This window comes from Moschus berezovskii, chromosome 3 (genome assembly GCF_049115385.1).
Source record: "Moschus berezovskii isolate FMDL1 chromosome 3, NW_MosBer_1.0, whole genome shotgun sequence".
In the NCBI taxonomy this organism is placed as follows: domain Eukaryota; kingdom Metazoa; phylum Chordata; class Mammalia; order Artiodactyla; family Moschidae; genus Moschus; species Moschus berezovskii.
Genome location: NC_142462.1, coordinates 108,995,744 through 109,023,479, shown reverse-complemented (window position 1 = coordinate 109,023,479; position 27,736 = coordinate 108,995,744). Strand labels below are relative to the sequence as shown.

Genomic DNA, 27,736 nt, shown 5'->3' with positions numbered 1-27,736 from the left:
ACTTGGATTAGTAACCAGTAAGAGTGAAGTCCATTCAGATCTTCCTTGTTATTGGAACCATGTGCTTTTGTTTTAAAAAGTAACTTTTCCTGTTCCAAAAACTGACCTACCTATTCAACTCCTTCATTTTAGGAATGGCCAGGCTGTGTTCTGAAAAGGTTAAATAATTTGTTAGAAGTCACATATTCAGTTAGTAGTAGATTTAAGATAGGAACCCAGGTCTCAGGTTCAGTAACTGAAATGTTTTTCACTACAGTATTGATGTTCTCCTTCATAAATGAAGATTACTGGCATTTACTTTAACTTGGCTTTCTTCCCATAGTAATTGATTTTTGCTCTCACACTCTTGGGAGGTCCCTTTTTTATCTATTCATGAGACACTTGGCCCAGCCTAGGAATATAACCTGCAGTTACAAAATAGAATGCATTTCATTGACTTGATGAAAATTAATCTCTTGCTTAGTTCTTATGAGTACCATGTCCTCACCAAGATCTCTAAAATTTCTTTTACACAGCCTTCTTGCTATATATTTGGTACTTATAGAATATTTGCCAATTTACTGAAAAACTATGAAATAACCTGTTCTAAAGACTCAGTCTTTTTCTTCATGGTATCACTTAAACTATCTTTCCAAGTGTAACTTTGCAGATTTGTTTTTCAAAGAACTTTCTGCCAGGATGTTTTTATTCTATCGAGCTAAAAATTATTTGGGAAACAAATAATAGTCTAAGTCTGTGAGCATTGTTGTTTCACAATATACCTAGAAAAATGTTTGAAATTGTTCAGGATTATATTTTTGTTCATGTTTTGGTTTATTCAAATTTTACTTAAGAGAGGGCGTTTAAAGAAAATTCTTTGTTTCTGAATTCACTGTTTTAACAGTGACTTGATTGAATTTTGAATCATTTGTGAAACAAGTCACTTGTAGTCATTATCAATTATAATTGGGAGAACTGATCTCATTTCGTGTATAGTTCTTTGACCTAGAAGTAGTCATCTTACTTTCAGTCAATTGGATCATTGTATTGTTAGCATTTTACTATTTTCTCATTTCAAAAGTTCACATTGAATTTTCAGATGCTATATGGTAATTTGCTAAACTAATATTTATATCTTTTTATTTCTTTTTTCTAAACATAATGACTGCTTTTAAAACATGGATTTGTCATTTTTCCCTTTACAAAACTCACATTTTCACTTCTGTGAATTTAGTTTTAATTTTTTTTTTCCCCACAAAATACTACTATTAGGAGTGTCTATATAAAAGGTCCAATTGGCTTGGAAAAGAATGGCTTTCCTGGTCTCTTTTTTCCTTTTTGTATATTTATAATTCTGAATCTATTATTTGTTCTTAAATCTGACATAGTATTAAATTTAAGGGTGTGATTAGAGTGTAACTGCTTTCTAGGTGCTTGATAAGTTTATATTTTAAAATTCATGTCTTGTTTCACACCCGCATTCAGCCATTAAGCATGTATTTTATATATGTATCAGTATTCCAAATATTGAAATCATTTTTAAAGGGACTGTTAACAAATCTAGTCACCCATAACTAGACCATGACTGACTTTTCCACAGGGGAAGAAGAGGTGAAGGTTTCGACCATACCACTGTCAGCCTCTTCCCATTCATTACAACAAGGACAGCGGCCTACAAGTCTCCACACTACTGTGGCCTGACAACAGAACTGAGAGGAGAGGATTAGACTCTGGGGTGCTTGCATGGGCAACCGGATTTTTGCATGATTCCTTTCTGATTTTGCATTTAATGTATACACCCAAAAGAGCCAACATAAACGTTCCTCATGCCTACAACTAGTGTGTTACCTCATATAGCTGCTAAAGTATTTCTTCATTAGGCCTTTAACACAATTTATTAGCATAATAATTTTGGCATTGTTTCTCATGAGTGATACTATTTTTTAACTCACACAAATAAACTTGTAGTACTAATTAAGATCCCAGATGAGATTAGCTAGAATTGTTGCTTTGGCTCTGTTATTGAAAATATTCAAAGATAATGGTAGTTCCTTGTTTTCTGACTTGTTAAAAAATGGTAATATCCTAATATATTCATGAGAAATTTGGAAATTAAGAAGATAGTGTCTATTGCATTCTTTGAATACTTGAGAAGAAAGAATACATATAAAACAAAATTGTTGGTGTCATTTAATGCCCAGAAGGATGTTATCAGCAATTGTTTGTAGCTGTATGGATTAATGTCCTATATTATGCATTACCTGTTTAGAAACTGTTTTTGTTCTTTCTCATTTGCACATTTGCACTTTCTTTTTGAATGGTTGTTGATTATATAGAGACGCTTAAGAGATAATTATTATAGACTAAATGCAATATAATCTCTTTCCTAATGCACTGCCTAGTATACCAGGAAATGCCTCAGAAACAGAATTTCAACTTACAATTGATTTATCAGAAACTTGAATATGGGGTAAATATTGTATGTGAGAAGCAACCATAGTAGTGTAAAACTTTTATTGAAAAAATGGTAGTTCTGTGAGATATTTGTTTGGAAATTTCATTGTTTCACAATTGAAATGTGATAATAAAACTATATTACAAGTTCCTGACCAGAATGAGACTAAGGTGGAAGAGAAGAGATTGGGGATCCTCTAAAATTAGGCCACGTAAGTTGTCATAGGTAATTTTAATCACAGAGAATAGTGGTGTACTTTATTAGGATATAATGTGATTTTTTGGATAATAAACAATTTCTTGAAATAGTTTTAAAGCTGATAATGAAAGAAAATAAATAAACTGAGTTCAGTACTCAGCATTAGACAAAACTGGTTCAGAAAACATGACTGTTCTGCCTAAATTAGCATCTGGGAAGAAAAGGGAAAGTCAGATCTCCTCTTGGGATTTTCAAAGGACAATTGTGATATAAAAGATATGCCTTAATTTAAAAAAAATTAAAAGGGTAGCATGAATAAAAATGGAAGCCTAAAGATTTAAAATAATGATGATGATGATAATAATAATGAAACACCTTACTGGGAACTGATACTAATATCATGTTGGAGTTGGAGTTTTCAGGGTTACCTCTCTATGTAACGTCTAATAACTTTCCATTAAATAAAATACACAAATTAAATGGCTTTGTCCTGAAGTATAGGGGGTAAACTAAAATCCATTCTTAGATATTCTTCAGTTTGGTTAGCTGAGAGTATAGAAACAACTATCTAGCCATTTAAATTATTCTTGTAAAATTTCTACGTAAATGACAATTTCAGCTTTTGATTTAGGAGTGACTTTAGGACAGCATTATAAGAAATTTAGCAAATACAAACAAAATTCTATAAATTCATTAGAAGCCTTTTAGTATATGTTGAATATGAAGCCTTTTAGTATGTGTTGACTGTGGTTTCATTTTTGCTGTAAGAGGCCAAGACATCCACTTAATGCCTCCTGTTGTGCTGAGGCTCCTGGGCCTTGTGGACAAACTCGGGTTCCCTGCTAGGGCTTATTTAGTGCATAGTTTTCTCCAGCCTTCAGAGCAAGCCTTCCATTGCTTGAATCTTCTTATGAAAACATAAGAGGTGGTTAGCTCTCATTAACTTTCTTCTCTGTGTTGAGAAATACACATGTTAAAGAAGGCTTCTCTCCTGTGGTAGCTTTCTCTGCTTTCTCATTCCTGGCCATTGCCACAAAACTGTCAGAATTTATCTGAATTGCTCGAGCCCAGAACTGTCTTCCTGCCTGCTTCCCCTCCTATGCCACCTTATACACACACACTGTAAACAGAAAAATGCTTTCCTGGGTAATTAGACTTCAGCTTAGATATTTTCATGTGGATGAAAGATGATCATTTAAGTAACTTTGTAAATCTGAGACTTTATAAGCCTAAAAAATTAAGCTTCACTGTTTTGCTTACTTTTATGTATGTTATGGTTTTTTAAAGTGAAGTCCTAAAATCAGTCAAAATTAATTATGCTAAAACTCAAGAAATTACACAACACGTACAAGAAAGTACTGCTTCACATAGCAAGTAAATTGATGAAGCCAAGTAATGGTAAAGAATGAAAAATTCTAAAAACTTCAGATTAGTTTTTGATAAATTTCTTGCATGATATGTCATGCACAAGGGAAACTTTATGTGCTTTTATATCCTTTTCAAAAGTGACTAGTCTTTTCCTTAAATCAGAAATGTTTAACCTGGAATACAAAACTCCTTGGACATGCTTGTGAGTTGTATGTTTATACAGATGTTCATTTTTTTTCTGGGGAGAATATTCGTAGTTAACTAGACTTGTCGAAGCATTTGGTGACCGACCTCTTCCCCCGGCTGAAGTGGAGGAAAATGTTAAAAAAAGCATTTAAAGCATCACTTCTTAGTGCCACTGTAAAATATAGACCTGGACTGAATAATTTTGATCATATGATGAATGTCAAGTGCCTCTTTTTATTTTCTTAAAGATTCCATTAGGAAATATGTTCTGATTAATAATACTTTCCTTTTCATTCTACTGTTGCATTTTGTTTTTACAGGTGGTACTTTTGTATACTCTCCTCTTATTTCAACAGAGCATTAATTAAATATTTGAGTGCCTATTCTGTGTAGTGGCTCGAGCTAGATCTTGAGGGATACAAGTTAAATAAAGTATAGATCCTATTATATATTATCAAGGATAACAGTCTTGTGACAATTTTATTTCAGTTATTTCTATAGGGTCACCTCTTGATACAGTAGTCCACTCATTTCATTATTCATTGCTTTGACAGGGCAACGAAGGATATTGAATACTGATACTTGAAATTTTGAAATACATGATAATTTAGAGAGAGTGAAAAAAATTAAGAGGGGAGACATACATTCATTATTCTAATTGAAGTATTGCTCAGTCGTGGGCATGTACTCGTGTCTTATTCTTTAGTGTTGCGGTAGTTAAGTATAGATTAAATATATATATTCTTTTAAAGAAAGCTTCATTGCATTGTGTGCACGTTTTTACTGACATGGCTCCTGTTTGTACAGTGTTCCAAGCACCTTCAAGACTGACAGAGCTCTCTTCTGCTGTGATACAGGTTCATAGGGAGCTAGTTGTACAGAGCATTACCTCAGAGAGTTGAGAGCAAGGAACGAACTGCAGGTTTATTGAAACTCACAAAATGGACCACCAAGTTACTTGTGCATATATAAAAATGAGAGGACATTTTATCCTATATTGAGTTGTAAGGTTTTGGATTCTTTTGTTTATTTGATGATGAAGCTTTCCCATATCTGCTTAAGAGATGCATATCATACAGTTGAGAGCACAATAACTCTCAAGAAAAAAAGAAAAAATTTTTTTCTTTAAAAGAGGTGATACTGCAAAATGACGATATATATGTCTGTTTCTGTAAAATATAACTAAGTCATTTATTTGGTTTCAAGCTTGTTCTTCTGCCGTTAGTGCTGCGTCTTTCTCCTCTCAGTCTGTCTGAATATCTACTGTGTTGTCTTCTTGTGCTGAATAGTCACACATGAAATGCTGAGTGAGCCAGTTAGACACTTTCCTGATACAGAAGTAAAAATGGGATTTAGAGAAAGCAGTTATTCAGGCAGATTTGGAGAAAGGCTTCATAGGAAATGTCTGACTTTTTGCTTTTGAAGGATGGCTTGAAATTAAATGATGGAATTGGAAAATACAGTAAAGGGAACAGAATGAATGAAGAATTGGGGATGGAGATTAGCATGGTCTTTGAAGGGTCAGGAGAGGATAGTAAGGAGATGGACTTGTCTGAGGTATTACACAGGTCATGTAGGAAGGTGAGGTACGTGTACAAAAGCCTTGATAACTAGGAAGAAGAGTTTAGTCTTGATGTGGATGTGGTCAGTGGTAGAGGACTACATGTTCTTTGGCAAAGATGTAACTTGATTGTAATGTTTTAAGAAGATTAATACATTTGCTGGAAATTAGTACCAGTTAGAAAGTAGTTCCTGTGTATCATTGGTGACCAGTGAAAATAAGATGGTCTGGACACGAATAGTAATACTAGTAGGATTGCAGAAGAAATTATGAATTAGAAGTCAGAATGAGATTCAGGGAAAGGCCTTCGGGTTTGGCCATGTCTCTAGTGACCTTTAAAAATGCTACTTTCATAAAAAGATACAGGTGGAGGGGCAGATTTCTAGGATTCATGCGGAAATGTCAAGGATGTAGATGCAGCAGTCATTGACTAAAGACATTTGGCAACAAAGGAGAAGGGAAAAACAAGATGCTGACTAGACAGGTCGTAGATCTTAGAAGGCATTGCTTTAAGATAAGGGAGCTGAATATTTAACGCAGAATTTACAGAGTCGAGTGAGAACAGCATAGATAGTACGGAAGAGAAGATAGGCTAACCAGTGGAATAAAAGATTTCTGTAGGTGTTCGGAGGAGATACACCCCTGAGATGGGGTTAGGTTGTGGGCTTAAGTTAATCGAGATGGGCTATATCTTCTTTTGTTATTTGTAAAAAAACAATCTGAAAATCTAGGCGAAAGAAGGTGAGATTAGAGAAAATGAGATTAGATGAAGGTGCTCATATGGGTAATTCTTGGATGCATGTCATGTGAGAAAATGGGGGTGAAAGACTGGAGTTGGGAACCTGTTTTTTTTTTAAAAAAAAAGAGAGGGAGAGAAAGAAAGAACTCTGTGAGAATAAGCCTAGAAATTCATAAGAAAGAAATTTAAGAATTGTTGAATCAAGATAAGGATCAAATTTAAAAGAGTCAGATAGGTATAGTTTTGTATGTTATGATGATTCAACAGGAATGGATAAAGCGTATATGACAGTTTGGTTAGAAGGTGAAGAAAAAAGAACACAGAGATATTTAAGAAGGCAGAACCGATGATACAATCTTGTGATCCAGAGCTCATTGATTTTATATGTTGATGAGGACAAAAGAACCAGTATAGTATTGTTAAGGACAGATTAGGAGACTAGTCAGTGTGATGAGAACCAGAAAAAGGATTGTAGATAGATGTCTAACATTAGGACTGGAGGTTGGAAATAAGGCAAGCTTTCATTATCCCTGTGGTCTTTACTCGCCCAGCTTTCCCTCTAGTCCTTTTGTTGAAAGTAGGAAGTCAGACTGTGTGAGAGAGAACTGTAGAAAGCATGGTATTGCCTGGGGAATCCTGAATCATGTTTCCTATAAGTTGAAGGTGATTCAGAGGAAAACATCCCACAGTGGCGTGAACATTCCTTCCTCAAAGCACAGTAGGAGGATGTGAACACATAGTACAAGGGAAGCCCTGGGGAAAGCCAGAGATGAGATTGGACAGCGTAGGTATCCCCAGTGAGTGTACTTATGATGTGAAAGGTTTAGACAGAGGAAGTAGGTGCATGTGACGAGTCTGGTAACTTGGAGCTTTGGAGAGTATACCCTAAGTTTGAGTTATTTAAAAGTCTGGTTTCCACCTATTGGTACCTAGAATTGAAGGCAGGCCTACGCAGTATAAGCTGCTTGAGAATGAGACTGAAGTACCGAGAAGTTCCATGAACCAGATGGAAATTACTGTACTCGAGAACCAATCCATTTTCTTCAGGTTCCTTCACACCAGACTTCATAAAGCAGCTGTTGACTTTATTTTGTTCTTAGCCAGCTTCACATTTTATTATTATTTTCAAGGTTCCTGGAAGCTCCAGTCCAACCCCTAAGAACATACTGTGCTTTGAACAGTATGCTGTTGCAGCTCCTGGTTGGTCCTGAGACCCCCTTGCTGTGCTGTTATAAGCAACAGCCTCAAAGCTTCTTTTCCCTTCCATATAATTTATAAAGCCTTTAAAGAAGTCAGTACCTTTTTTTTTAAGTTGAAATTCACATAACATACAATTAACTACTTTAAAGTGTACAATTTGGTGGCTTAGTAGGACTGTTCTTTAATTATCTTAATGTTAAAATTGAATAAATAACCCACTCTGGCTGTGAGAAATTTGGCCCGTCCTTGTTGGGGCTGTGTGGTAATAGCTGCATCTAGACTCAGGTAAAAATGTTTAAAGTAACTGTCTGAGTAGTTCTTAAGTGGTAATTTTCCGTCTTCATGACATTTGACTGGTATATTACAGAAAAAAAGGCTTCCTTAGCAAGGAAGCCTCGCTGTATGTCTGAGGGTGAGATTGAGTGGGTTTGTGTGCATGTGCATTGATTTATATATAGTAATTTTCATTTAAATCCTCTACTTAGTGAATATGGCAGAGGAAAATGTCTCAGGCCATCTCCCTGTGACTTTTCGTGTATTTACTCCTTCTGTGTTCTCTTTAATTCTTGTGTTTAGGATAAGAGCTGTGTTCATATTCCATCCTTCTCTAAAGTTTTTTCCTTTTTTTTCTTAATGGGAATTAAAGTCCTATTCATATGCAGCAAGGTTAGAATATAGGTGCCCACTTCACCCCTGGTTATGCTTTATCTGAACAAATATTTTCATAGCTTTTTCTCATCAGATTTCAGTTCCACTACTGAACATATCCATCTCATATACTCTTTAGGAAAACCTAAGGAAAGGATAAAAAGAAGAAAAAGATGTTTTATTATGCAATCCTAAAACTTCAGAGCTGTGAAACATATAGCATAGCATAATGGTCCTTCTTTTAAAGACCAAATAATAATAATGATATTAATAAACAAGGCTCAGAAGGATTGTGGTTTGCCCACAATCACATTCTAACAACAGTTTAAAGTTTTGTTAGCCCTCACCAATGAATACGCTTTTGTATATGTAATTCAAGGAGAAGAAAACTTCAAGATTCAGAACATATCTCTTCTCTAAGCTTCATTGTATCTTACAGTTTATTATAGTAGTTCTCACAAGTCAAGGGCTTTTAACTGTGAATATCAGTGCAAATAATGAATTTAAGACGTTCAGATTGTCCATCTGTTGGCAACTGTTATTACAGACCCTGTAAGTTGTTAAATCAGCCTTGTGTTCAACGTGGCCTAGTGATCTTGGAGTAACTTATTGGGGGGAGATTGACACTTCACAGGTACTCTTAATGTGAGTATATGTAATTCAAGAAGAAAACTTCAAGATTCAGAACATATCTGTTCTCTAAACTTCATGTGTCTTACAGTTAATTATAGTAGTTCTCACAAGTCAAGGGCTTTCAACTGTGATCTTCAGTGCAAATAATGAATTTAAGGCATTCAGATTGTCCGTCTGTTGGCAACTGTTATTACAGACCCTGTAAATTGTTAAAACAGCCTTGTGTTAAATGTTGCCTAGTGATCATGGAGTAACTTTAGTCGGGGGAGATTGAAACTTCACAGGTACTCTTAATGTGACTTAAATACAGATGTCAAAACCAAAATAGAGAGTAAAACAGAGGTGAAATTAAATTTACCCAGGATTTTTCTTCAGTGCCAAAGAGCATTTAAGCATCAACCTGCATGACCACTAGACTGCTGATATCTCTAATACTACAGAATGAGAAAATTCTTACAGTAATGGCACCAAGATGTACTGTACCCACTCCAAAGGCTTGATCTCAGATTCATCTCTGAAGAGCTGCTGTGTGCTACACCGTGTAAAATAATAGCATATCTGCTGATTTTTTTTCCAATCAAGGAGGTTGTTGTTTTCAGCATAATGAAAAAGAGGGGAAGCTCCACACGGATTTAAAGTTGATAATACCATCATCGTCTCCAAGAAGAAATGCAGGGATGCTGACTGCAATCAACTTTTATAGCCTAGTGCTGTTTCCTAATATGGTGAGATCTCTTCCCAAGGACTGTACTAGCATTTCTACTTTGTTGTCATCAGTCTTGTGTATGGAAGTAATGTGTCTATGGAGCAGAACGTAGTGATCTGGAATATTGCTGGGATGTTTTTAAATATTGTCATTTTATGTGTTGGCATTGGCAGGAAAACTGACCCTGAAGCCATTCTTTTTTTTTTTTCTTTATTATATCTATAAATTGAATATTCAGCTAAAGGAAAAAGAGGCCCTGGGTTATGACTTCATCAACAAAGTAGGAAGATTTCTTACTGACCTTGAGTGTTATTTCACTTATGTTGTCTCTATTAAAATATGTTTTTATTAAAATTTGTGATTATGGATTACTGATAGTTGTATTCCTTTATCCCTCACGTAAGGTGTGATTTGCCTAGCAAATCCCATGAATGGAGGAGCCTGGTAGGCTGCAGTCCGTGGGGTCGCTAAGGGTTGGACATGACTGAGCTACTTCACTTTCACTTTTCACTTTCACACATTGGAGAAGGAAATGGCAACCCACTCCAGTGTTCTTGCCTGGAGAATCCCAGGGATGGGGGAGCCTGGTGGGCTTCCGTCTATGGGGTCACACAGAGTCAGACACGACTGAAGTGACTTAGCAGCAGCAGCATGAGGTTTTTTTTGGTTTTTGTTTTTATGTCTAAACTGTTAACATTCACTAATTAACCTAACCATAGTCTTCCCCAGCCCTAGTCCCAGATAGGAATGACATTTCTTGAGTCAGTGCTGCAAAACCTCACCTTTATTTTATTTTTTTTCTCACCTTTATTTTAAATGGCAGGTGATTGTAATGAAGCCTATTACTGAACTAAGCAAAGATCTTTAATAATTTCCAAATAAATACATACAGCCCTGCAGCTTTTGTTTTATAACACACTTTCTGGTTTTAGTTCTTGACCGCTGTGAGTCTTATTCTGGTAGCTTTATGCTCACCTCTCTGTCTAGTTTTTTCCCTTCCTTTGAGCAAAGAAGAAATTTGCTTCTTTCTTTCTCCATGTAACTGACCACAGTTAGAAGGGGAGGTGTTGACTAGATCTTAAGGTGCACTTCCTGTGTGATACCCCTGTAGGACCCTTGACAGGCCTGAATTTTCCCTTTTCAGAGGAGAAGAAAGGGCTCTGTCAGGTTCTTGAGGTTTCACTCAGTGTCTCTATGGTCATGTACCTCCCAATTTCCTTCTCAGTCAGACTTTTTGTTCTCTCTTAAAAATTTAAGCAGAAAGCACAGTCTGGGTTGGGAGTAGATTGAATAACAAATATCTGATTGGTAGACTTTACTTTGCTAGATTGCCATTATTCACTTACTTCTAAGTAATTCTAGCTCTTTAAAAATATTTTCTGGACAATGCTACTGAAATTCAGTGTTTCACAGATATATGTGATTTTTAATAAAACTTAATTTTTTTCCCACTAAAAATCCTAGTTCCGTAGAAAGCTCCAGGAGATGGTGAAATAGGAATTGTTGTTTCTAATTTATATTTAAGACTAAATATATAATTTATATTTTATTTTAAGACTGTTTTCATCTGATCTTGTTTCTCTCTTTCCTTCCTGCTTTCCTTTCTTCAACACTGATTGAGAATTGGTCTGTCAAAACTATCTCTGACATTCTTTGCCAGTTGAGCTACAATAAATGATAGCCAAGGATGAACACTTAAATGTATTTTTAAAATAATTTTTAAACTAAGGCCACTTAGTGAACCTGATGGTAGGCATATAGCTGTTTAAATTCATCAGCAGGTAGGCCTTTTGAAATGCTATCCTCCAAAGGAGTATTATCTTTTATAGGTCTGAAAAGAGTACAGTCTTATTAGGATTAAATCTCTTTAAATTGAGGCATTATTTGAAAAATTGAAAGCAAGAAAATTTCTGTATTTTCCACAGTATAAATAGTAAGGAGGAAGAAAAAGCAAAATAGTCTTTTTTTTAAGATCATAAATTTCACATATGTATGTGAAAATAAAAGAATAAGTAAATTTCAATTTATATTCTTGTTTTGAAAAATCAAATGTTTGTTTATAAAACAACCTCAAAACAAATTTTAACAAATACCTCTGGTTTGTGGAAATAGTACAGTGAAGAAGAAAGATGTGTGCTTGGTCTGTTTGGTCGGAAGTGTTTATTACTATGACTACATCCATTATCTGTTCATTTAGTTTTACTATAATAATCAAGACTTCGCTTCATTTCCTAAAATATTTTTTTTTCTAAAATTAAGAAGCAGTTTCTTATTTTAATGCCTAAAAAGATAACTTTCTAAAAATAAAGCTCATGGTTGGATTATATTTCAGAGCATGGAAAATCATATTTCAGAGCATGGATAATTTTTAGTTGTCTTTTGAGGGTATTTTTGTGTCTTTGATATAAACCCTTAAGATAGGAGCCATCCTTCAGAAAAAGATGAGACTGATCTTCACTGTCAAAACAAAAGTGAGCTGTGTAATAATCAAATGAAGTAAAAACTGGCTTTAGTGTTTTTTAATAACTTTTAGAAAATTTAGAAATCTTTAAATTTGTAAGGTTATGAACATAAAAAGTCTTAGAAATTTCAATGGACATATTACCCTATGAGGATTTGCTGCATGGGTGGCAAGATACTTTGGTCTGAATGCAAGCCTGAAGGGAACTTACACTCTCTTAAAAAATATTTTATTGGTACTAAACAATCGAAAGCTATCACTGCTTTCTTCAAAATAACCAAACTCCAGTGATCCTCTAAAGAAATAGAAAATAAGCAGAACAGTGTGACTTGTAGGACGCTGCTGCAGAATGTTACAGCATCAAGCCCCAGATGTAGCCAATAAATGTTTGCTGAATGAAAACTTGTGGTTGAGAGGGTGATGTTTGTATCTGATTATTTCTGGAGGTATGCAAAGCTTGGGTCTAGATCTGCTTTGTGTTAAATCTGGACTTGTGGAGACATTAATCAGATTCGTTTATAAATAAGTTATCTTATCTCTTGGTTGAACTGTGATCCTCAGTTCAGTGTTACAATTCGCCTCATCACTCCATGATCAGTCCTTCTATCTTCTCTACCTCTGAACTCTGGAAATTCAGCTTGTGACTATTCCTTGTTTTCCCAAGACCACCGTGCTCCCTCGTCCATACACACAAGCTTTAAAACATTTCACCTAACCAATAACCCTTCTTACCTCCAGTGTCTCATTTGTGACACTCACAAACATACACACACAATTCAGAAAGCCTTTATAAATACCTTATTTTCTAGAACTCTACTTATGTGAGTACTGAAGAGCTACTTGGGGAACTTAATACTTTGATAAGCAGGGTGCTCTCTTTAGGGAACTTAGATTGTTAAAGAATGTTTTTTCTTGGCTAAACCAAAATCTTTTTCTCATTTATGCTTCTTGTCAAATATGTGAAGGCAGTATCCAGTTGTCTAGTAACTTCTAGACATAGATGAAACATCCTTAGTCCTTTTAACCTTTTCACATTTAACGTGGTTTCTAGTTGTCTTTAGTCCATTTCTCCTTCACATATTTTGACATGACATTGAATGGCTTTCTTGAAATGTGGAGGTCATACTTTAATAATCCAGATGTGATTAGAGAATCTACTTTTTCATTAACAGTTTTCTTATTACTAATATTTGCGTATTCCTTTATAGTTTACACAGTCTCTTTATAAAAATATCCTGTGGAGTAGATATTATCCCTATTTTGTGAATGAGGAAACTGAGGCTAAGAGTGGTTATCATTTGTGATTGACTCAGTGTCATACAGTTGGTAATTTGGACATTTCACATCTATTTATGTGGGCTTAATGTTGTTTTCTTCCCTGGGTTGGGAAGATGCCCTGGAGAAGGGAAAGGCTACCCACTCCAGTATTCTGGCCTGGAGAATTTCATGGACTATACAGTTCATGGCGTTGCCAAGAGTCGGACACGACTGAGCGACTTTCAATGTTGTTTTTAAAAATTCTGTTACCCAATTGTTACGGTGTAAGTAAAACTACTAAACCTTTTTTCATACACGTGACTGGTTAGTTAGATCTCTTCCATCCTGTACTTCCCAAATGTATTTTTAAAAATCTCAATGTAACCATGTTAAATTGTGTGTTTGGATTTGGTGTAGTTAGAGTGTACCCTTGTTTGTATATTACCATCTTAACAAGTTTATCGTATGAGACTATGTGATTATAAAGTGAGAGATAAATGTTATTAGTAACATTAATAGTGAAGAGTTTAAGGATTTTAATTTAAGAATAGTTGTAGTTTTAATTATTGATTCTGTTATCTCTAGAATTGGCTTTTTGTTTGCATGTTTAAATAAACCTTGTGGGTTTTGTTAAGTATAGTAAGAAGCATGGAGTCAAAGATGAGCCAAGCACTATCTCAGGAACTTTCAGACTAACACACAGTGTCTTTAGCTCTATGACAGTTTATCTAAACACTGCTGTCATCCATGCTGTACTTTAGAATCTTATACCAAAAGGTTACTATTAGAAAACTTCCAGAAACTGCTGAATTTAAGATATATCATAGTTATATCCTAGAAAGTCTGTCCAAAGAATAAATTACTTTGATACGGTTGGCTCTTTATGGAAATGCATTTTGGCTTTCATCGACTATTCCATTTGTTTTATGGCATTGATGTTTTCGTGGGATAGAAATGGAGTTTAGCTGTGAAGTCTTTGAGTTTGGGCAGGCAACAGAAGAAGAAAGGAAATGGATCCCAGAATTTAGAAGGAGGACATTTCCAGTGGGAAACGATTGTCAGTGGAAGCTGCCTTCACGACTGCTGTTCACCTCAAAGTTAAACTTCCTGTGTATTTCATTAGGAAAGGAGCTGAGGTTTTAGTCCAAAATGTTGCATATTATTCCTCATGAAAAATGACCCCAAATGCAAACAATAGAGCAGTGCTTGCAAAACCTCCCATGTTCACTTCTAAAGAAATCAGGTATCTTCCAATCTGTTTCAAAATTTTCCCCAGAACCCATTTTGAACATTTAGCTTACAGAGCTGCCTTTTCTTTCTTTCCTTGTAATTCTCTTAACAATGGTTTTGTGGTGACGTCTCTGAGGATGAATACCCTAGAATAGAACCCATGTTGCACCTAAAAATTTTAAGCTTATTGAAACTGAGTAGATGTTCTTTTACTGTCTTTGTATCTCTTGTGACTTACAGTTCTCTCTCTACGTTGCTTATTCTGTCCTTTCTGGTTTGAGGATCATGCTCTTTTATAAAGAAGATGGAAGGAGGCAGAATGAAGATGGAACTACATAGCTCTGACTTTCCTCAGGACTTAACATTATGACAGGCTGAGCCGTGGCCTTTTCCTAATTTTCTTCTGTTCCAAACTTAGCTTTTTTTATTTTTTTTGCCTTCAGCATTTTTCACAAGCTTCAGATCATTATGGATTCTGATTTTAATCCTCAAGGATTATGATACTCTTATCCACAGGTAGGTTACATAACTCTATCCAGCTTTTCACATCTAATCCCATGAGACTCTCCCTGCATAAGAACTAGTTTCTTTAGATTTTGCCCCAATTTATTTTCCTTGTTAGATAATTTATTTCATAGTCAGAATGTTCGTATTTTTGCACCTTCTATGGTCTATGAATCACTGCCTCCTATAACCACAGGACCACGCTGACCCAACTTTGCTTTTTAAAAAAAAATACCTTCTTTGGAAAGACATTTTCTCAAAAAAAAAAAACAAAACTGGAAGCAAATGTTCAAGGCTCCTCATTTAGGAAACATTAAATACCTCTTGAGGTTCAGAAACTGTTCATTGTACACAAAGAGGATCAAATCAAGGCCCTTTCTGAAGGAACTCACAGTGTAGTAGAAAAAAACTGATAGACGAATGAATGCAATTCACTGTGGTGGTTGCAAAAGTAGCCAGGATGCCAGCCATCCAAGAACTCCATCAGTTAGTCTCATTCCTTGCTTCTTAAAGTCCTAAAATTATGTCATATACTTCTAGGGCTTCTATTATATTCACAATAGCCAACCTGTGCTTTGTTGGTCAGAAGTCCAGAAGAAAATTTTCCTCTGTTTCCACCTTGGGAAAGGGGGAGGCGGGGGTCAGGAGATGAATTTTATCAGGTTTGTTTTCTCCTGGCAGATTCAGATCTCAGAGATGTCAGGGTGGTTGACATTCTCCATGTCCCCGCAGTTTTGTAATTGGTTGAAATCATATTCTGATGGATCCACATATTTTCTCCTGGGTGGTAAGCTCCCTCAGTCATCCTTGGATGTCCTCATAGGGCTTTTGTTCATAGTTCTTGGTTTCGTGCTCACTTAAATGCTTTCTTTCAAGCTTCCAACTTAAGATTTTGTCAATTTCTTACATTGGATTTTTGTCCCTCCCCATCGTTGTTTTATGTATTCTGGTTCATGTTCCACCTAATAATGCTTCTAAGAGTGCATTGTCTTCTCCTTCATTGACTTCTCAGTTACCTTTTTCCTCATTCTAAATGAGGCTTTATATATAGACTTCTTAGTATAGGTATTTTTTCCTATTGTGTGTGTGTGTGTGCTTTTTTCCTTAGATTTTGCTTCTTCAGGTCCTTCCTAAAGCAAACATCTAAATGTTTTCCCTGCTCTTGTTAAAGGATCTGATTCTTCTCAAAAACAAACTTACAGATCCTTGTAGGAACATTCTAGAAGAGAGAAGTATTATACATTGTGCAAAACGCATCTATGTATATTGTACCACGTTCCTACTGTGTCTTGTGATCAGCTGCTTCTGCTGCTCTGTGTTCAGTATGGAATGCCTTTCCCTTTTCCATATCAGCTTCTCTTCCTCTGAGCTTAACCATCATTTATCCTGCATGCAGAAAGGCACAGTTGTTCATTTTCTTCCTTGTGCCCCACAGGATTTTGTTCATATCACAGTACTTATTATCACATGCCATATGGTTTTTTAAACATGTCTGCCCTCCCCTTCTCTTGGCATGTGAGTCCTGCCAAGGCACAGACTGGGTGGTAGTGTGCTTGGTGAGAACACACACTTTGGAATCAGAATGGATGTGATTACTGACTTTTTGAACTATTCCCTCACTGTGCACTTTATGTACTTGTTATCCTAGTACCAACAATCCTGTGGGCTAGGTAGCAGTTTCATTTTCCAGAGTCAACTTAGTTTCCACATTTATAAAATGAAACTACTACTTATTAGAATGTTGGTACTAGAATATCAAGTACATAAACTGCATAGTGAGTCAATAGTGTCTAGAATAGAAAAATGGATAGAATATAGCTAATAGGCCTGTTTACTGTCTCATGCACATAATGTTGGAATATCTTTTTTTTTAAAGTATTCCTGATTTATTTTGGTAAATTGGATTTTAAAAGTTGTATTTTTGTGTTTTGACATCTCAAGCACTATTGAAAGCATATTTTAGTGGCCTCTTTTCTTCAGAGAGGCCTTTTGGGCCCCCAAACTTAGCTGATTCCTCCTTTCAAAAGGATTTGCATCCCTTTTGGTAGAACAGGTCGAATCGCTGTATTATACAGATATTATGTAAATAGGCCTTTTCGGGGAAAGTGGTTTTTCAGCTCCTCTCAAGTTGGGTCCTTGATTCAGCAGGTATCTTGAAGCATATCATGTTTCTTAGAAAAAGATAGTGAGCTGTATTCTCAAGAAGGTATAAGACAGCCTCCTTCAGGCCTGTCAGTAGAGTTGTGAGAGAAGATGAGAGTACACGTAAGGGTGTGCTGGATGTCACAATGTGTGGCTGCAGGAGTGCAGTTGAGACCACAGTACTCTCATCCAGTATTATCTGTGGGGGAGACTTGGGCTTTTGAAAGAGTAAAAATTAATTGAAGAGATCAGGAAAGCATTCTAGACAAGGAGAAAGAAAGGAAGTAAAGACAGAAGGCCTAAATCATATTTAGCTGATCCTCAGGGCCTCTCTTTTCCTGTTTGTGTCATTTCTACTCTGAGTTCTTAGAATGTTTCACTTAATTTAATCTCCACTTTCAGATCTATTAAACCCTTAAGATTTTGTGTCCCAGCAAATGTGCTGTGCAGTAGTGGTCTGTTTTGCTTTTTATAACAAGCATAATTCTAGAAAATCTGAGAGTCAGTTCTTTTTGTTCTGATGGAATAACTTTTTTTTTCATAAGCTGATTTTATAAATCTGTTGAAAAGAATTAATTCACATTTTAGTTAATGAAATGATTGTTGTAACTGTCTTAGAGAACAGCATGCCTGTATCATAAAGGCTTTCTTTTAAGTTCTAATAGGAGAAATTGTGTGTGCTCTTCAAAGTTTGGTTTTATATATAGGACAAGCATAATTCATTTATATTTCAGTTGCTTAGAGATATGTTGAAGTTTGAGAAAGTTTAGGCTTTCTTGAAATCATATACTGATGGACATAGACTCCGTCTCCAAGCTCATAGGAATTAAGATCTAGCAGAACTGGGGGAGGCGGGGAGTTTAGCAAGGGGTAGAGTGGCTGAGACAGACTGTACTCAGTGTCCTAAAAATGAATATTTGAGAGTCTAAGTGGCAAGAATTAATCATAATGGGAACTAAATTTCCGATGGATAGCCCCTTGTACCAAGAAAGATTTGTTTCACTAAGTAACCTACCTTTAGAAATAGCCTCTGACTTTGAACTATAAAGGACAGCAGTGAAGAAAAGGAAGATTAAAGCTTTTTAGAAAACAAGATCAGATTGAGGAGACTTTGGGGAGTAGTGGTGTGATAAGGATTGAAAACTGAAGAGCAGAATAAACTCTTTTAGGGATGTTTTGGGACTTTAACTCTCAATGACTACTTGCCAGTTGAGTTAGACTGCTAACAGAAATTTAACTTGAAATAAGAGGTCTCTGTTCCTAGGGACTGTAGGCGGGAACAGAGTAACGAAAGGATCAGGGCTGAATACGTTAAGTGTGTTTTATTTCACCATGTTATTATACATAGATCCTCTGTCTTCTATCTTAGCAGGTCTTTGTTTTCAAATGCAATCTTACCTGCTACCCTGAAATGTGAAATAGATGAAGTCAGGAGTTGGGAGCAGATGTGTTGTCCTTCTACCCTTATCCCCTTAACTTCTTCCTCAGTGGCTCCTAAGGTGGTTTTACAGTCTGTATGACCAGTTTGAAAATTTCTCTCTTAGATGAAGATTTTATGCAAGCCAGAAGAAGTCATTGGCTTATCACCAGTGATGATTTATCATAAGGAGAAGATTTTCCCACAGTCTTGTTCTCTGTAGCAAAGTTTTACATTTTATAATAACATTTTGCAGTTAATCTGAGGAACAGAAAGGAGAGAAATCCACTTGGCTGCTGTAACGTGTACTCTTAACTGAAGCCATTCATCTTTTCCTGCTTTTGATTTTCTGTGAAAGGCCTGATGTCAGAACACAGCTTAATTTGATTTTGTAATGTGTTATAATCATTGCTTATAAAGTGTGTCTTTATGTGTATTTTCTAGCAAATAGTTGGGCTAGGTATATAAAAACACCAAAGAGAGTTTTAACTTGTCATGGATTTTTCAGGCTCAGGGCATCTGTGAACTTTAAACTCCATGAATGAGAGACTGAAACTCTCTTTCACCCGCATTTCTACACGTGTGCCTACCTAGCCTCTCTTTTTACTAAACTTTTATATTATTTGTTAATCATGTACAACCCCATGACATTTCTTCTGTTGGTTTGCAGGCTGTGGTTGTTGAGCTTTTTCCCGTTTGCATTGTCTCACCATCCAGACGTTAAGCTGCTTAAGAACAGGAGTTAAGGCATAAGGACTTTGTCCTCGCTGTGTGCTGTAGGCATTCACTAAATAGTTGCTTTGATTTTTATTTTGACAGCCTTAACACATATGTTTTCTGTTGTTGCTAAAAACTAGACTTGTCATCTTGCTTAATGCGTGTTGACCAGCTTGTTATGGACTGAGTCTTAGGCTACCAGCAAACTGGCAGAATTTTAACTATAATTTCTTCCTTAATAAAATGTGTTCTGAGCTAGGTAAATTGAAGTATACCGATGTTTCTTACACAGTGGAGTATGAGAATGTGATATAAGGCATCTTGAAAGTACTTTAAATTCTGTCTTTGAGTTCTGTTCTAAAAAATAAAGCTACTACAAACAACTTAATCTGCTCTCCTGCCCTCGAATTATTTAGAACCAAAAATAGTGGTTTTGTACATATTTGAAAATTATAAATTGAAATTAAAATTTTAACATCATAAAACATTTAAACATACCTGGTCGGCTGCCATCTATGGGGTCGCACAGAGTCAGACACGACTAAAGCGACTTAGCAGCAGCAGCAGCAGCAATCCTTTAAAAATACATGATCCTTCCCTAATGTATTACGCTGTGCTGTGCTTAGTTAGTCAGTCATGTCCAACTCTGCGACCCCTTGGACTGTAGCCCGCCAGGCTCCTTTGTCCATGGAATTCTCCAGGCAAGAATACTGGAGTGGGCTGCCATGTTCTCCTCCAGGGGATCTCTCCAACCCAGGGATCGAACCCAGGTCTCCCATGGTGCAGCCGGATACTTTACCATTTGAGCCACCAGGGAAGCCCAGTGTATTATGCTGCTGCTGCTGCTGCTAAGTCACTTCAGTCGTGTCCGACTCTGTGTGACCACTTCTAATTAAATACATTAACACTAAAATTAGTATTATTTAGTATAAAGTGTGTTCAGTGGCATGGTTTTCATTGTAGTTTGCTTATGGTAAGTTTATTGTTGTTTATTTATTTGGCTGCTCCAGATCTTAGTTGTGGCATGTGAGATCTAGTTCCCTGACCAGGGACCAAACCTGGGCCTCCTGCATTGGGAGCACAGGGTCTTAGGCACTGGACCACCAGGGAAGTCCCTGCTTACTGGACATTTAAAGGGCTTTCTCATGTCTTGTTTGTCTTTGTACTGTGTTGGTGGTGAGAAGGCTTATTAGTTAGGTTGACTGCACAGCACCTCTGGGAGAATGCTGGATGTTAGCTCTACATTCCTGGGAGGAGACTATTGTACACAGAGCCACTTCCTGGCAACTGAGAAATGTTCTTACCTTGGCTTTTTGGAAACTACTATCTATTCAGTATTGAGTATTAAAAAAAAAATTGTTGTTAGGCATTTATCAAGTAATAAATGGACTTCAAATTGTGTTTCCTTCTCTTATTTGATCCTTATAAGAGAAAAAAGGAGATGTTATAAAATAGGGTCCTGGCATATTAAGAGACTTGCATGCACTTTTATGTTCAAGGTTATGTTAATTACGGTTGCCTTATAGAGTCCACCTGCAGTTTTCAGCCCAGTGTTTTCTCCATTACAGCTATTGACTTGTACATAGTGAATTTATATGCCAGTGTGAAGTCCTGTATAAGTAAAGGGAAATGAAGTTGCATCAGGTTGCATCCAGGTTGCTATCTAAAAGGAAATGTGTATTCGAATGGGATTATTTAGAGTCCTAGAAACAACTTTCTTTGTGTCAGTGGTTGTCAACAAGGGATAATTGTGCCTCTCCACACCCTAGTAGCCATTTGGCAGCATCTGGAGACATTTCTCATTGTCAAAATTGGGCGGTGGGGGGGAGTGTTGTGCACAGGAGCCACTAGCATCCAGCAGTGCTGCTGAACACCTTCAGGGCAGAGGACAGCCCTGCATGATGAGAAACGAACTGTTGTTTCTCCTGAATGTCAGTTGTGCCGAGGTTCATCTGTCCTGCTGTATGTATTTCAAGGAGTGGAATTACCAGAAGCCCTCTCAGCTAGAACAGATTTGGGCCAGAGGTGGGGTAGGAATGCGGGCAGGGGGGTAGAGTAGGTGATTACAGGTGTGGCTGTTGAAGTTTTGATGGATTTATCTGATTTCCTTTTTCTTGGCCTTTCTTTGTGCCAACACTTGGCATAGCAATAGTATAGAAAACAGTGAAGAAAATTTGGTTTTGCAAGCAACTGAGAAGAGTGGTCCCGTAGCCTGAGCTGATGATGTCAGTCCACTTCCTGTGACACTGGCAACTTCACTGCAAGCCAACCATCCATGCTGTCAGGCTTCCATGGTGTCTAGGCACATACATGACTTTGTTTTTTGGCAAGATTGTAAGAATTCTAAACTAGCTAATTTATTTCCCAAGGTATTTTATAATCATAGTTCACCTTGGGAGGATCTAAGTTCCTCGTTGTTTCTATATCATGTGCCGTCTATAAGTGTCTTTGGCTAACATACTCTTGTTTGATTTCATTAGCCTAAAATCAGAGAAAATAGATGCTATTTTTTAGAGGATTTTTTAAGGTCACAGCAAAATTGAGTGGAGTACAGAAAGTTCCCATATACCTCCTGCCTGTGAGCAGATATCTGATTTTATTGTAATACTAATTTTCAGATAAACTTTATATAGATGCAAATGTTATTCTGTTAATGCAGAGTTCCTTAGTTCAAGCTTTCACTAAATACAAAGCAAAAGTAAGGAGAAGGTGGGTTTTTACTAAGTTACAGGTTTTTTTTTTTTCTTTTTCCCTATGCAGTAGAAGAAGGGACCTCAGTTTATCTTAATAGGCTTCTTGTTGAGTTTGGCTACCTAAAGTTCAAGGGCATTAATCTTCCTTAAAGTTTTCCCATGTAGTTGTACATCACCTTTTTATATTGGGGAGATTTTTTTTTCCCCCTCCTGTGAAGTTTTCCTTATTTAGAATTCAATTTTTGGTTAACTGAAACCTTAGTCCCTTGGGCTGCAAGGAGATCCAACCAGTCCATCCTAAAGGAGATCAGTCCTGGGTGTTCATTGGAAAGACTGATGTTGAAGCTGAAACTCCCAATACTTTGGCCACCTGACGTGAAGAGCTGACTCATTGGAAAAGCCCCTGATGCTGGGAAAGATTGAAGGCAGAAGGAGAAGGGGACGACAGAGGATGAGATGGTTGGATGGCATCACCAACTCAATGGACATGGGTTTGGGTGGACTCCGGGAGTTGGTGATGGACAGGCCTGGCGTGCTGCGGTTCATGGGGTCGCAAAGAGTCGGACACGACTGAGCGACTGAACTGAACTGGAACTAAGTTAAGTTATTCAGTCTGACAGAGTGACTACTTTAAAGGTTAGAATGTGCCATAGCCACCAAATCTTGTAATTGAGAGTGTTCTAGGACTTTGTTAGTGTGATTTTGTTAATGCTTCATGAAGTTGGAGCCAAGAGGAGCAAGATGGTTTTGTCGTCGATTAGAATTTTTTCACCCTGGCTGCCAAGTCTCATTTGTTCCTTTAGTGAAATATTTATTCTGCAAGTCATGACTGATGGACATTCTATAATGTTTCTGTGTTTTTTGCTTCCTTTTTATCATGGGTTTCACGGGCCCCTGGGATTTGCCTTAAACATTTAACTTGTTAAAAAGCTAAATAATAGTCTATACAGATACAAGGCAAATAGTCTATACAAAATCTAGAGCTTGGTGTTACTTAAAAAAAAAAAAATCTCAGATAAGGTCTGGCTTTCAAGTGTTGACTATGTAAGTTATGTGACTTGGACAAATTATTCCAGAGTCTGTTTCTTTATCTGTTAAATGCACGCTGTTCTTGCTCTGCATACCTCAGAACATGAGCATCAGATGAGATAATGACTGTGAGAGTGCTTTGTGAATTGTACAACACAGTGCAACTGTGAGGTAGGATGCAAATAGAAGGGTGAGCCTTAGGAAATTAGGCTGATGGTGAACTGGAACTTTGTCTGAAGAATTTATTTTCCTTTCTACTGACTCGTGTAGATTGCTTTTTCTTCATTTTAGTAAATTCAGAGATAACTTGCTGCATTTGGTTGTAGTTTCTATCTTCTTATAAATAACGTCATTAGGGTTAAATGCGTCACTGGCTGAAATGTTTTAATTTAGCTTAGGTCAGTGATTGGGGCAGAGGAAAAATTATAAAAAGAAAACTAAATTCACCAAATAGCCTAGACTGTACCTGATTAAGTGTCATTGTCGTCATCATCATCATCATTAATGGTGATTTCTCATCAGTTCTGTAGAACTCAGTTTTCTGTGCTCTTCTCAAGAACTGCAGTTTGTAGTTTGACCTACCATCCTAGTCTCAATAAGACAGTTATTCTAAGTAGTAATTACACTTTACCCTTCCCTCCCTCCAAGCACTTAGTTATATGCCATGTGGATTCTGGATGGTAGCAGATCAAATGAGTTTAGTCACAATTTATGAAAGCCTTTTTATCTTGATAGCATCTTATCATATTTGATGCTATTTATAAATAGAACCAGGGAACTAACCATAGGACTCCAGGTCTTGTGTTGTGAATGATTGGTAGAACTGTAAGGACAGAGTGGGCAGGCCACTGGAAATGATTCCATTTAAAGGGTAGCTTCGCCCCTGCCTCCTTGGCCTTTGTGACTAATGGAAAAATACTCTTTTCAGATTCAAAAGCCTATTCATTACGCCTTTCTCCTCTGAAATACATGATCAGTTTTATAATCAGGAAGAACTTAATTATTTTTTTTCTATTGGCTTATGTTTGTTTTTCATAAAATGGCTTTTTTTTTCCCATTTAATGGGCTCAGAATACAATCCTATACTGAACTTCACAGGCTTGCTTTTTTTATGTATAGCATAAATCACCTCAGCTGGCTACATGCCCCACTAACTGAAACTTCGTAATGTAGCTGGAACCAAATTATGCTCTGGAGCATTGAGTCTTTAAACTGGACTGTTGGCTTACAAAAGTAAATGGTGAAGCATCTGTCAGGACAAGAAGCTCCCTCTCCTGATCCTTGAGCAAGTTTTTCCTCACTGATTTCAGGGACTCCGAGCTCATGAGCAAAATCCTAACCAAATTTATCTTGCTAGGACAACCCATTCTAGATGCTCAATAAAGAAAGAATAATTCTTCTCCCGCTTAACCACAAAAGAACAACATATGTTTCTAACGTCAGCTTTTTATTTTTTTTTTATCTTTCATTTTTTTGTTGGTAAATCTCCCAGACAACAGCAGTTCTGTAGAGAGTTTAAATATGAAGGAATGGCAGGACGGGCTAAGGGCACTTCTACCCAACATTAACATCAACTTTGGTGGACTGCCCAATTCTTCCTCCCCCTCCAACGCCAGCCACAGTGCACCAGCGTCCAACACTGCCACCACCGACAGCCCGAGTTGGGACCGCCCTGGCAGCTGGACAGACCCAGCCATCATCACAGGTAACTTTCTCACTCCTTCAGCTCCACTGACTGCCACCAGTTTGGTTTTTAGCACAGATGATCTAAAAGCAGAGGTCTCATCAACATAATCTTCTCCCAGAGTCACAAGTGTGTGGCAGCTTCTTTGATCCTCTGGGGTCACGTAGCCTCAGTTGTAACTCTGTTGGCCTAGTTGTAACAAGGCGTTTGGTACCTAGGTTGCTTCCTTCGATGTCAGGAGGTGCTCGCGTCTGACAGCATGTGTGTATTTTGTAGGTCTCAAAGTATAAAAGGATCCGACTTATCCTCTTAAAGGAACATACTCCACTTTAAAACATAAAGCTCTCTATTATAAGGCTATCTGGTCCGTGTATCCCTACTAGAAAAGGAGAAGCACAGTTGGGAAATACCGTCATGCAATCTTGGGGACTGGTTTTTGCAACTCGGCCTCTGTGACATGGGGGGATAATGTCTGTATAGTTGAAGAGGAGGCGTGGGTTTGTGTGACAATAAATCGTGGTTGTTGTGGGTGGAGGATAAAAGTAACGTAAGGCCAAGAACGTCTTATTTGGATGGAGTTGAAAATTACATTTCTTTTTGGATAAACTAAGCACCTTAAAATTTTTTGTTTGATGAATTTCTTATTCTCTCTGCACAGACTCACCATCTTCTTTCTTGTTTTGTTTTCTCTCCTTAGGTATTCCAGCGTCTTCAGGAAACAGTTTAGACTCTCTTCAAGATGACAATCCTCCACACTGGCTAAAATCCCTTCAGGCCCTCACAGAGATGGACGGCCCCACTGCCGCTCCGTCACAAACCCACCACAGCGCCCCCTTCAGCACACAGATCCCTCTGCACAGAGCCAGTTGGAATCCCTACCCTCCTCCTTCAAACCCTTCCAGCTTTCACTCCCCACCGCCAGGCTTTCAGACAGCCTTCAGACCCCCCAGCAAAACCCCCACAGATTTATTACAGAGTTCAACACTGGACCGCCACTAGGGAAAGAGGAGAATTCTCTAGAAAATGCAGGATTTGTCCCACCCTGTTTTCTCCCTCTCAGCCCACCCACAGCTCCCTTCTCATCTCTTACGTTCTGAAGAATCCAGATCCTGATCAATTTTTTTTTCCTCCCTACCCCCAGATGCAATGCGATCACAGGGTCATTACCATCTTTTTTTTTTTAATTGTAAAAGTTTCTGTTGATCCAGCATTCAAGTGACACTGTTGAATGTTTTCTAAAAATGCCTTTTTAAGGAGGAAAAAAAAAAGAAATCAAAGGGCAGTCTCAAAACTTAGAAAATTACTGTTTGTCTGTTGCGCATAATAATGATATAATCTGCTTAGCAGAAAATGACGATTAATCTCTAGGAAAGGTGAAGTAAATGCATTATCAACTGCAGACGTTTGAAAACCAGGTTGAAATGAGATTGCTAAATGCATGGGGGAAAGCAGTGGTCCTGGCATCCATCTTGTATTCAGCTTATCACTATTGCAGGGAAAATGCTTTTAATTTAATTTTTAATTCTTTTGGCAAGTTGATGGAGAGGACTTGATTGTGTTGTTGAGCTTAAGAGTTTATTGGAAGTTGATGGAAAGATAAATTGATCTGTAGTAGTAACTGGCCTGTTGCTAAAGAGTTTATAAGGAGGGGAGAAGTGATTTTTTTAAAGGAGAAAAAATTTTGACTCTAGATTTAAAATAAATTCAGATGTTTTAAAGAAAAAAAGTATTCACAGATTTAATACCTATGCATAATATATAAGAGCTGAAATATAAGTGATTTTGTCAATCTTTCTCCTCTGTCAGAATCTTTTTTTCTTTTTATCGTAAATTCACCTGACTAAGGGCACTCTGAGATAGCACTGCTCTGGGGCCATCTGATCACCATCAGGAGCAAATCTCTGACCTCCTTGCCTGCAGCTTTTACTTAACCCTGTAGTTTCTGGACGTTTGTGCAGTATTGAAAAGACAGGAGAAAAGAAAACAGAAACCTGGTTATAACCTGATGCTAAAACTAAAAAAAAAAAAAGGAAATGTACCTCTTTCTTCAGAATTAAAACTAAAATCTTAAATAAAACAGAAAACTTGATGATGACCCTTGGGTTGTTCTTGTTTTTGTTTTTCCATTTTGTTGCATGTGAATTTGAAACATTTTGTGGTAACAGTCATCGGGTGTATCCGTGGATTTTACATCTTCAACAATAAGGAAGATGGGTTAGAAGAAGAAACTAGGAAAAAAAATTAATCTTATTGTCAGACGTTGCCATGTGTGATGATCAGCCCATCTTATCTTCAGGAGTTCCTCTTCCAGTGGCTTTCAGTGGAAGATGCTTCTTTGTGCTATTGCATTGTGTGGGCCACACCTTCCCAACTGAGGAGCCTCACATGCCACAAAGGAGTGCATCGGCTGTGTCGTGCTGAGACGGTGGTGGTCTCGGGGAGACCCGGCAGAACCAGCAGGCAGGGAGCCATCCAAGTAGCAGCAGGTGTGCGTGCTGCAACGGGAAAGAGATCGGAAACACTGCTGCAGGAAACCCACAGAGAAGTCTTTTGTGACCAACTTTCTAGGGAGGACCTACAAAGGAGAGAGTCACACCGCTGACCAGTGGAGAGGATGAGGTTGCTAGAAACCTGCGTGATTTGGGTTACATTCAGAAGTCCAAAGCTGGAGTTGGTATATTTCCAGCTACCTCCGTTAAGCAGATCTTTGTGGGATGAATTAAGTAGATCTTCTGAGATTTTATGTTCTGGTGTTTTTCGGGTTGATTGGCCACCTTCTTACCTTTAATCTGTACTTCTGTTTGATACCAAAAAAAATTTTTTAACAATCTTTGAAGAATGTGAAGCAGATTGTCTCAAATATATGTCACCACAAGTAGATATGACTGGGTGAACAGCAAATTGTGTTTTAAAAAATTAACCACAGTGT

At 37.2% G+C, this 27,736-nt stretch overlaps 1 protein-coding gene across 6 annotated transcripts in view; it reads left to right on the top strand.

The window, feature by feature from the left end:
- The window catches only part of CNOT4 (CCR4-NOT transcription complex subunit 4), a 146,921-nt gene extending 120,019 nt beyond the window's left edge, over nucleotides 1-26,902 (top strand). For 2 of the 6 annotated variants that reach the window (XM_055421313.2, XM_055421312.2), the window contains exons 11-12: nucleotides 24,616-24,828; nucleotides 25,505-26,902. In XM_055421313.2, the coding sequence (XP_055277288.1) occupies nucleotides 24,616-24,828; nucleotides 25,505-25,806 (515 nt within the window). In that variant the 3' untranslated portion in view covers nucleotides 25,807-26,902. The other 4 variants (XM_055421315.2, XM_055421314.2, XM_055421317.2 and 1 more) reach the window with 2 other exon arrangements.
- The last annotated feature ends 834 nt before the right edge of the window (nucleotides 26,903-27,736 follow it).